Source organism: Mercurialis annua, linkage group LG2 (genome assembly GCF_937616625.2).
Source record: "Mercurialis annua linkage group LG2, ddMerAnnu1.2, whole genome shotgun sequence".
In the NCBI taxonomy this organism is placed as follows: domain Eukaryota; kingdom Viridiplantae; phylum Streptophyta; class Magnoliopsida; order Malpighiales; family Euphorbiaceae; genus Mercurialis; species Mercurialis annua.
In genome coordinates, this window is record NC_065571.1 from 55,048,294 (window position 1) to 55,061,039 (window position 12,746).

At 28.5% G+C, this 12,746-nt stretch overlaps 1 protein-coding gene across 1 annotated transcript; it reads left to right on the top strand.

The window, feature by feature from the left end:
- The first annotated feature begins 8,079 nt into the window (after positions 1-8,079).
- On the top strand, positions 8,080-12,301 carry LOC126668753 (uncharacterized). The gene is made up of 3 exons (XM_056104722.1): positions 8,080-8,089; positions 8,286-11,126; positions 11,232-12,301. Exons 1-3 carry the CDS (start codon positions 8,080-8,082, stop codon positions 12,074-12,076), a joined length of 3,696 nt encoding a protein of 1,231 aa, XP_055960697.1. The 3' UTR covers positions 12,077-12,301.
- Positions 12,302-12,746: the final 445 nt, after the last annotated feature.

Consider the following 12,746-nt stretch of genomic DNA (forward strand, 5'->3'; position numbering starts at 1 on the left):
TCTGATTCAATCCTTAACTTTTTTTGTTAATCTATAGCAAATAATTTTTTAATTTCCCCATATATTATAATTTACTTTTTATTTTTATTTAAAAATTAACTATTTTATTTTTATTTATATTTTAGTCTTTTTAATTGTTTTATTGTTAGTCAACTAAATCAAAATCTTGCCTAAATAAAAATAAATTTGAATTTATTTTGAAATTATTTTAATACAAATATAAATAAAAATTATATTTTATACAAAACAAAGTCAAAGAACCAAAACCTGTAGTTATAAAGGAAGTAGCAACTTCAACTAATTAACAGCGTCTTTTTCTTCTAAATATTTTATGTTGTCTATCATCCTTCTTGATTATTTTATACCTTTAAAATTAATAAAATATCAGTGCAGATTCGTCCATTATCTATACCTGTAAAAATTAGGGGTGAGCACGGATCCTGGATATCTCCAAAACCGAACCGAAAACCGGACCGAAAATATTCAGGACCGAAAAATATCCGTTGACCATTGACTTTTTTCGAACCGAACCATACCGAAAATTTTCTTGGTACGGTTCTGGATCTTCTATAAATAACCGTACCGAGAACCGAACCGAAGAAATACCGAACTTATACCCGAAGAACCGAAATTATATATATATATATATATATATATATATATATATATTCTAATTTTCATTTGATTATTATATTTGTATTAATTTTGAATTACTAAAAATTAAAATTATTTTATAAAATTAAATAATATATATTAAAAATATTAGTCTATATATATAAAAAAATTTATTAATTTACATAAAAACAAAATACTTATATATTTCAATAAAATTTATATGAATTTATCAAATATTTAATAATTATTAAAAATATTTTTTATAAATTAATATGAACAACACATATTCATTATTTTCTAGGGTTAATCACCAAAAAATGCCAAACCTATCCGTTTTGTGTCAATTATAGCCAAACCTTTAAAAATCACCAAATTTAGCCAAACCTTATATGTTCTGTTTCTTTTTTAGCCATTTTTGAATCGAACCGGTTTTTTTGACACCGTGTCATCCACGTTACCGCCAACTAAGCAATTGGCTGGCATGACACCTGAAATATTTAAATAAGGTTTGGCTATAATTGACACAAAAAATATAGGTTTGGTATTTTTTGGGTGAATAAACCTAATTTTAAATTCAAGCCAATTTTTAAATTTAATAATTAGTAAATTGATTATACCATTTATGAAATTTATATATATTTAAAAATAATTAATATTTCCTATTTAATACTAATTAAAATTAATTTTAATTTTTTATTAAACCTAATTAAATCTAATAAATTTATATTATAATATATTTTAATGAATATGTAATTAAAAAAATGAATTAACGTATTACGTAGGAATTAATATTGAATTAAATTTGGTGAAATGATTTAATTAATGTTTATAATGATTTTGAACTTGATTTAGTATTTTTAATGTTGTTGAGATTTTGTTATGACTGGGTTTAGGTAATAAATAAAATAGTTATGTATAAATTAAGGTAAGTTTTTTGGCTATGCCGAGTAAAATGACATGAGTTTATGCTTATAAACATCATAATATATATTGATTACACCGCAATGAGCTTCACTTTATAAAGAAAAAAAAAGAGAAAATAATTAAACTCGTCCTTTAAATAAACAGTCTATTCAGTAATTATTTTTATGAATTATGTGTGTATAGTTGACTTATGAACACTGTCGTATGTTTGTTGTGTATATTACTCTCAGATTGTTCGTCGGAAGACGAACAATTAGGTCTCAAACGGCGGCGGTGTCAAAGAACCGACGCCTGAAATTTAAAAAAAAAATTAAGATGAATATAACATTTTTTGTTTTTGTTAGAATTTAAATTAATTATATATCCCTCAAATATGTAAAAAAATTTTAAATTTAGTAAAAATAAATTAATTTTAATTAGCGTTAAATAAAAATATTATTTTTTAAATATATATGAATTTTATTATAATATAATTAATCATTTAATTATTTAATTTTAAAATTTATTTTATTCATCAAAAAATACCAAACCTATGCATTTTGTGTCAGTTATAGCCAAACCTTATTTAAATATTTCAGCTGACATGCCAGCCAATTGCTTAGTTGGCGGTGACGTGGACGCCACGGTGTCAGAAAAACCGGTTCGATTCAAAAATGGCTAAAAAAGAAACAGAACATATAAGGTTTGGCTAAATCTGGTGATTTTTAAAGGTTTGCCTATAATTGACACAAAACGTATAGGTTTGGCATTTTTTGGTGATTAAGCCTATTTTCTATCATTTACCAAATTACATAATTTTAACAAAAATGATATAATTTTAGACTTGAAAATATTTAAAAGTACCCTTATCAAATAATTAAAAAATTAATATTAAATCGAACGATAATATACATGTTGTGTCTTTTTATTTTATTGATGATTATTTACTTGTAATAGTTGAAAATATATATAAAAAAAAGAATGAATGAGTAGCTAATTAATTTTAAAAGTCAAAATAATATATTATAATATAGTAGAGATCACATTTTAAATAAAATAATATCCGTGGTTTTAGTGATATCCGTACCGAACCATACCGAACCATTAGGACCGAATCCCCGTACCGAACCGTACCGAAAAATAAAATCTCCGAATCGAACCGAACCGATTATTGGTACGGATCCGGATATCCAATTTTTAATATCCCCGACTTTTGGTTTGGTTCCGGAGATTTGTCAATCCCCGGACTCCCCCGAACCGTGCTCACCCCTAGTAAAAATAGGGTATATTTATATGAACACTTGTATTGTATCAATTAAAAATGAATTGCAATAGTCTAGTCAGAAATTTTGAGTCGAATTCAACAGACACAGCTGCTTTAAAATTTAATTGAGAGAATATTATCAATAATATGATTCTTTATGAATTTAAATTTAATTTAATCAATACTATAATATGATGACAGTATTTCAGATAATTTTATAAAAGAAAATAATATATACTTATTAAAGGTCAAAGCATGCATAGATAATGAAGGAGGACAGCAATTATAATCATAAATTCATAATTATCAATGATTCATACAAATAATTTGGCAAAAACAAAAAGAATAAACATTTGTTGAATATCTCCACTGCATCCCCAAATTGATGGGGATGTTTCTCTAAATTTTTATATTTGCTTGAAAGTGTGTCTTGTCATCTTCCACTTCGAACATCATTCAACAAACATTTTTTTTTTCATCTTTTTTATTGTTATTATTATTATTAGAGTTTGTAAATTAAATCACGAATTTAAACGTGATTTGCAATTACAACACGAACTTTGAAACTTGACGATATCAGTAACCAACTTTTATTTTTTGGCAAATTAATACACCGACCAATCATGTAATAACATGTTATATAGATTATAATGTTCACGTTAGTATTTTTTTAGCTCGGTGTACCAATTTTTCAAAAAATAAGAGTTTGTTACTGACATTGTCAAGTTTCAAAGTTCGAATTGTAATTGTAAATCGCGCTAAAATTCGTGATTTGGTTACTGATTTCTTCTAAGTGTTCCATTGATTCATGATTTGGTACTGAATTTCCAAATTTTAAAGTTTGTAGTTGTATTTTTCTAGGTAAGTAGCTATAAAATACAATTATATCCTTAAGTTAAACGAAGAGTGAATTTCACTTTCCATTTTCCATCCACATAAGGACCTTGAAATTGGAATATTGACAAATACAGGGATCCAGACGTGACAAACTTTGCGTCAGGGGCCTCTCTAACAAAACAGATAAAGTAGAGGGGCTTTTGCATTGGTTTTGCCCAAATGTTTTTATCATTTATTGGAGTCTTTCAAGACGGAGGTAGGATGATTTGGCAACAGTAGGATGAGCAAATGTTGTTGTTGTGGGTCGGACGCGGCGTTTGGCGTTCATAAACTAGAGGCAATATTCATTGTTCATGCATTGTAGGCTATGTTTGATGACGGAAGGCGCGCTTGCTGGCTGAAGGCAAGTTCATTGCTGATGGCGGAATTTGGGACAGACTGGCAGCGTCTTTCGACACTGGCTAATGGCAGATATGGGGACTGGTTATGCTAGAAGGTGAAGATTGGTTGTAGGGGAGAAACATAGAAAATCAACGAAGGTTCATTTTTCTCTGAACTTGACGCAAAAGATAAATTGAGGCAAAATTCATGACATTAAAAAAACACACCATAAACTTGACATTTTGGATTGTTTTACTCTTTCAACTTCAAATTATTTTGTCACATCTGCTCCAATTTGTATATAATACATCATTATAGTTTGACCCCTCATTGAAGCGGTAAAATGAGACAAAATATCAAATACATTATTTTTTTTTAACCATGAGTTCGACCTTTATTTATCTGTTGTGTCTAGTTTAGAGGCCAAAATAAACTCTTATTGCAGAAAAAAAAATCAGGAGTAATGAAGAGATACAAAAAAAGGAGGCATGAAATATACTTATTTTTAAATAAAATAATTATTTTTATGTATTTATTAGATGATGTTGCAAAATATACAATGGAAAAAATTTAAACCCTCTACATACAATTTTAGGTGGTTGACATGTCATTAAATGGAATGTAAAATCAGATGCCACATAATTAAAACTGACAATGTTAACATAATACAGATGATATAAGCAGTTGAAATAAACATTTAAAGTATGGGAACTCTTGGATACGTTTTAAACTTTTTAAACGGTTGAAAATATTAACATAATTTTCTGCTTCAAGTTCCATTGATAGAGAAAGAAAGTAAAATTCAGAGACTGTTGATAAAAATTACCTTAAAATATACTATCATATATGATATACGAAAATGTATAACGTTCTTATGCATTATATCTATATTAAGAAATTAAGATATGCGCTCGCAACAATTCTATACTTAATTTTATCAAAAAAATTATATGCCTAATCAATTTTCTATAAAGACATAGTAGAATTAGAGAGAAATCTTAATTTTAAGCAAAATGTGCAATAATTTAAATTATGTGGTTAATATTTTAGGGTTTAGTTAGCTGCATTCTATTTCTAGTAAATTGATTGGGAAAATTATGGCATGCATCTCTAAAAATTGAAATCTAATTAGTAACAATTGATAGATGACACCTTTAGTAACAGTAACAAATGCTATATTATTCGAGCAATTGATAATGTTAAACTATGGAATTGGAAGGTGGAGTGTCAATTAATTAGTTTTACCAAATAACATGATTTGGAATATTTTACTTTAGAGTAGGTTGTGTGTCAAAACTTATCCATTATTATCAATTATTCTTACCTTGGCAGCAAAAAAATACTAATTCACTTATTATATTCCTGGGTTAACGTTACCATTAGAGCTGTACAGAAAAAAATTCAAACCAATCAAGTCAAACTAATTCAGTCAAATCAAATTAAATATTACGGTTTAAAAGATTATTAGTTTGATTTTGGTTTGTAAAATAAAAAAAAGTAATTATTGGTCTGATTTGCGGTTTCAAAAATTTCAAACCAACATAAATCAAACCAAACTAATATATATACAAATACAAACATACATATTTTTATTAAAATTATAAACATTATAACCGAAAAATAAAATTTCTATTATTATTTTTTAAAATTGTACTTGATAAAATAATATATTTAAATATCATCTGGTAAAATAATCATTTATATATTTGTTATCGTTCAATAAATGTTATATTTCTATAATAAAGACATCGTACTAATAAAATAAAAAAAATATAATATAATTTTTTTATAAAATATTCTTTATTTGTTAGTCATTATTATAATTTGTTACATATATGTAATATTTATTTTTATGATGAATAAATAATTTTAAATTATTAATTTATTTTTTGCTGGTTTATAATCTGTCTGATTTGATTTTGGTTTAATAATGGTTTGAATTAGTTTGATATTAGTTTGAATTGGTTTCAAAGAAAAAATTATCAAAACAAACCAAACCAATTTTGTCGGTTTATAATCTGTCTGATTTGATTTTGGTTTGAAAATTTATCAAATCAGTATTATTGGTTGAGACTAAAATATCAATGATAAACCAGTTAAATCAAATCATGTCATCCATAGTTATCATATAGCACAATCTTTTGTGTCTGTGTTTGTCGATTTAAGAACAAATTACAAAACGTCTCACTTAATAGTACAACCTTTCATTAAGTGACACATACAGTATAGATGTCTAAATTGGCGTCGTTTTAGTCATCCATATGGCCAACGACGTGATTGTTATAAAAATTAAAGCATAAAATACATACCAGGTTATAGAATGAAAAGGTTGAAAAAATTGAAATACTGAAGGAGACAAATTATAGTTTGTGTTTAAAATAAATAAAAAACGTAAAAAATTGTGCTATATTCTTTTAGCATCTTTTCCTTTAAATATCCATTTTCAACTTCATTTTTATCTCTAGACAGTAGGCCCTTTAATAGTTAATATTTAATAAATTAATAATTCTAATAATTAATAGAAAATTAAGGGAACCAATTCATTCCACGTCGAATAATTAATGATTCTGTTATTTAATAATTAATAAAATTTTAAATATATTTTATAGAAATATTAATTATTAGAGAGATTTTAAAAAAAGAATATATAATAATTCTTGATTTATTTGGGGTAACACTGACCTTAATTCATAAGGTGGAAATTGAAATACCATCAATTATGATTTTTTTGTTCGTTTGAAAAAAATTTAAGGAAAGTTATTAGATGAACAAGTAAAAGTAAATGAAGCATCTCTAGTATAAAAAGATATTAATTTTTTTTTATTTCATGAATACAGCTTCATGATAATTATTTTTTGGTTTAATATCAAGTTGATATTTTTCAAACTGAAAAAAATTATTTATTTTGAATTGAGTGATTGTGAAGTGTATATAATATAATATTAATATTAAGTTTGCGAATGTAGATATTTTAAAATATATTTTATACGTTCTATAATTTTTTCTATATAAATTTAATAAATTAATAATTTTAATAATCAATAAATTTTTGATCCACTATATATATTAATTATTAAAGAGTCGACCGTACTTAAAAAAAAAAGGCAGAATCACTAATTAATTGTAATCAGATAACCTCTAAGTACTACTATTGTCAATTAAGTGTTTAGGTACAACAATCAATAACTCCCGCTGACTATGGAGTATAAAATTGGTTACTTTAGTCCCAAAAGGCTTATATGTATTGTACTCTTTACAGCTTTGCTACATGTAGGGTGGAAATTGGCTATTTTACAATTTTAATTTCTTTTAAAAAATTTAAGTATCAATTTATCCTTTCAATTTATAAACAAGAACAATTAGCATATAAATTAATTTTAAAATCAGTTATTATGATCAATCAACTCTATTTTTATAATTTACCCTCTCAATTTGTAAGCTAATTTACAAAAATAAAATTAGTTGACCATAACTACTAACTTTAAAACTGATTGGTCTGTAAAGTTAATATATGTGTAAATTGTTTATTGGTTACAAGTTGAATGTGCAAATTGTTACTAAATATTTTTTTAAAAATATTGATATAAAATTTATAGTATGTCAGCATGAAAAAATATATTTTTCAATTTTATCAACTTTATAACCTTACACACTTTATCTGGATCCGTCTTTGGATTCACATTTAAACTCTTTTAAGATTTATAGCTAGGTAACAAAAGAATGATAGTTAGGATGATGTATTTTAATACTAAAAATCTTAAGTATTAATCGTAAAAAAAAGTTAAGAAAATATAGTTTGATAGTTATAAAATATGTATTTTCCTATGATTAATACTAAAGATATCACTTACAAATTAAAAAATTAATAGTAATTTGTTTAATAATTAATATTAGAGATCTTTAATATTAATCATAAAAAGATACATTTTGTAACTACATAATATTTTTCATGAGTAACTAAAGACCTCACTTTACAAATTAAATATTTGGTCGATGCCAATATAAAGAAATACAAATGTAATCTGAAACTAATAAATAAATATAATCTTGAATAAATAGCATTTTTTAGAAACCTGTTAATGGGAAAAAGTACAAACCTAGCCAAATTTAATACTTAACTTTTAAAAAGAGCTTTAAATCTAAAAAAATTTATCTTTACTTATAAAATAAAAATATTTTTATTTTTACGTTTTTATTGTTACTTAAAAAAAATACATTGTAATACATGATAGATACTTCAACGATATATGATACATAGCGTAGGAGCTGATAGTCTTTTTGGCAGAAACTAAAAACAATGCTTCTACACTAAAGAAGTTTGTACATAAACCAAGGTTTGGTAATAATTTTTTGGTGGATCCTCAAGGTACTGCTGGTGGGTTACTTCTGTTGTGGAATGATGAAGTGACTGTCCATATTCAACTCACTTCTTCTTTCTTTATTGTGGCTGCAGTGCAATTAGAAGATGGTTCTTTGTTTGATGTAATCTTTTGTCATCTTCACTGTAACCCAGCAATTAGGTGTTCTCAGTTCCTTTGTTTAGCTGCTTTAAAATCTCAGTTGTTAAATAACTTTGTAGTGTGTGGAGATTTTAATGATATATTGTACCCTTCTGAGAAAGAAGGTGGACTTGCCTATGTCCCAGCTTCTCATTTCCAATTTCTGAATTTCATTCGTGAATTATGTTTATTAGACCTTGGATATATTGGTAGCCATTTTACATGGTCTAATAGGAGGCAATATCCTGATTTGATAAGACTCAGGCTTGATCGGGTTTTAGCTTCAGGGGGTTGGACATCCTTATTCCCACAGGCAAACATTCTACACCTATCTGATTTAGGGTCAGATCATTGCCCTCTACTGTTAAATACTCAGAATTTTATACCTCGTCGATCTTTCTTGTTCAAATTTGATAGAAGATGGGGTACACATCCTGAGGTGTTACCATTACTCACTAATATTTGGGGGACATCTGTAGCAGGATCTAAGTTGTACCAAGTTTTTACTAAATTGAAACAAACTAGACATCATTTGAAAACTTGGAGTTCTCAACTTTACAAGAGATCCTATCGCAATACAGAAGCTATTACACGCAGAATAATAGATCTCAAGCAAATTTCTCCTATGGATATAGATTGGTCAACTATTCGAGATTTGGAGTATCAGTTAAAACAGTTTCATATTCAAGATGAAATATATTGGGCTCAAAAATCAAGAGTTCAATGGTTAAAATGTGGGGACTGCAACTCCAAATTTTTTCATGCCAAATATAAAGAGAGGAACCGAAGAAACAACATTTCTGGTTTGAGAAGTATGCAGGGTTCTTGGGTTACTGATCAAATTTCAATTAATACTCTCATCCTCAATCATTTTCAAAATATATATCAAACCAGTGTTCCAGTTGGGATTGAATCTTGTTTACAACATTTCCCATCAACTATTACAGCAACAATGAATGCCTCTTTATCAAGCCCTATAACAGCAGCTGAAGTTCATACTGCAATTTTCTCTATTAATTCTTGGAAGGCTCCAGGTATTGATGGATTTACATCCTTCTTTTTTCAAACTTATTGGCCTTTGATTGGAAATCAAATTACTCAAGCAGTACAATCTTTTTTTTTTATTAAAGGAAGGATGCTTAAGAGTATTAATCATACTCTTATTGTTTTAATTCCTAAAGTCAAGTGGCCACAACAAGTGTCTGATTTCCGACCCATAAGTTTATGCAATGTGCTTTACAAAATTATTTCAAAGATCTTGACTGCTCGATTGCAAGAAGTTCTCCCTCACATTATCAGCTACAGCCAGAATGCTTTTGTAAAGAATAGGGTTATATCTGAAAATATTTTGCTCGTTCATGAAATACTACATTCTTTCAAGCATCAGAAAACTAAACATAGTCAGAATTTGGCTTTAAAGCTTGATATAAGCAAAGCGTATGATAGAATTGAATGGAGTTTTTTGCAACACATTATGCAGAAATGGGGTTTTTCAGATATCTTCATCAATTGGATTATGCAATGTGTGACTTCGGTAACTTTCTCAATTCAAATTAATGGTCATATTCAGGGGTATTTTCATCCATCTCGAGGTTTGCGACAAGGAGATCCTTTGTCTCCTTTATTATTTGTTATTTGTGCTCAGGGTTTATCTCATATGATTGATCAAGCTGTCAATTCAGGTTTTTTGTCTGGTATCAAATTGCAAAGGAATGGACCAGTTATATCGCATTTATTATTTGCGGATGATTCCATTATTTTCTCACAGGCTGATATGCAATCAGTTATTCGAATCCAACCTCTGTTACATAAATATGCTTTAGCAAGTGGACAAGTGATTAACATGGATAAATCTGATCTATTTTTTAGTGCAAATGTGGATTCTCAGTTGCGACGACAGATAGCTTCTTTCATGCAGATTCAGCATCAATCCCAATCTCAGAAGTATTTAAGAATTCCTACTTTCTTTGGAGCTTCTAAAAGTGTTACTTTCAGTCATATTGTGCACAAGATTCAGCATAAACTGAATGGTTGGACAGAAAACTACCTTTCTATGGGAGGTAAGGAGGTGTTAATAAAGGCTATCATCTCTGCTATACCCATTTATACAATGATGTGCTTTCGCCTTCCTGTTTCATTATGCAACAAAATTAATCAAATGGTGGCTACTTATTGGTGGGGTCAAAATGGAGATATAAGAAAAATGCATTGGATTGCATGGTCTACTATTTGTCAAAGCAAATGGAATGGTGGCCTCGGATTTAAAGATATGGCTTGCTTCAATCAAAGTTTACTTGCAAAACAAGTTTGGAGATTAGTTCAGTCTCCAAATTCGTTATTATCTCAGGTTTTGAAAGCAAGATATTTTCCTCATACTGATATCTTACATGCTTCTATTGGAAGACGACCTTCATGGGGTTGGCGAAGCTTAATTCATGGTCTTCGATTGTTGAAACAGGGCCTCCTTTGGCAAATAAACTCAGGAAATAGTGTTCACTGTTTTACTCAACCTTGGATTCCTCCAACTTATCCATTTCTTCCTCATGCACGAAATTTAGTATCTCATCCAGACTTGAGCATGAAAGTTGCTGATCTTAAAGTTCCTTCAACTGCTACTTGGGATCCAGGTAAAATTTTAAATACATTTCAACAGGATGAGGCTGCCATTATTTTATCTATGCCATTATCCATGTTTCAAGCTGAAGATAGAATCGTATGGGCATATACTGCAGATGGTCAATTCACGGTAAAATCTGGCTATCATACAGCATTACAAAAAAAATATCCTATGCATCTTGTTGCCGTGCCAAATTTTAATCCTGCACGCTGGAAATTCTTATGGAATCTTTTACTTCCAAACAAGATTAAGATTTTTCTATGGCGAGCCATACATGGTGGTCTAGCTACAGGCGCAGAACTAGATAGGAGATTGCAAACATCGCATTGTTGTTCCTTTTGTGGTGAAATGGAGACTTTGGAACATCTTTTTTTTGAATGTCCCCAAGTAGTTCAGGTTTGGTTCCTTAGTCCTCTTTCTCTGCGTGCTTCCAATTTTCCATCTATTCATTTCTCACAGTTATGGTTGATTATTACTGATCAGTTGCACCAAATGGATTCTTCAAACAGTAGTGTCCAACTTTTCTGTTTTATTTTATGGCAAATTTGGAAAACCAGGAATAAAAATGTTTTTGATAACATGGTGGTGCAACCTTCTGAAGTCTCTTTAGTAAGTTGTCAGGCGTCTACAGAATTTGCTAATAGTCAGGTGGATATATCTCCTTCGTTTCCAATTCTGGAAAATAGGGTTCCTCAGCAACTCAGATGGATACCTCCACCACAGGGCATACTCAAGCTCAATTATGATGCAGCCACTGATCACAAACATAAATTTGGTACAATTGGAGTTATAGCTAGAGATAATTTGGGAGTTACAAAAGGGAGATTCACAGCGTTCTTTCGATTCATATGGGATCCTGGAGTTCTAGAGTTTCTAGCGTTACGGGAAGCTATGATTTGGGCACTGAAAATGGGATGGTTTTCTGTGATTTTTGAAGGAGATGCCGCTCAAATTTCTTAAGTTATGCACCAACAATCTATATGTAATTCATCTGTTTGGAGAATTTATCGGGATACTTTGCATCTCCAATCTAGGTTTCATGAATCACAGGTTCGGTATGTCTCAAGACGTTTTAATGCAGAGGCTCATAACTTAGCTCAATCATGTAAAAGTTCTTTTCTGCAGATGCAAGTTTAGAGTTATTTGCTTTCTTGTATTTGTACTCACATATTTATTTCCTTAATATCATACCCTTTGATTTAAAAAAAAAACTTTTTATATTAATGTATTTTCTTTTATTTTCAATTAATTTTAAGCTATTTTTTTTAATTATTATGAAACGGAATATTAACCCACACAAAAGAATAAATGAGATTGGAATTCAATTCAAAACTATAGACTCGCAATCAGGCTAATGCTTCATTAGCCCAATAACTGTTGGACTGGGCTGTTTCGACTCTTGGGATAAACTTTTGAAGATTGGGCTGTGAACTTAATTAATGGCTTGCTTACCTGTTAGGTCAGCAAATTTTCAAATTGATATCTGATGAAATTGCATTCCATACACTTTTTTATTTATATTCTTTATGAAAATCTATCAAAAAATTACTATGAGAATATTGTTGTAAAAGAAAATTGAAAAATATTAATTTTGTAATATATATACATATAAAGTAGCATATTTCTATAA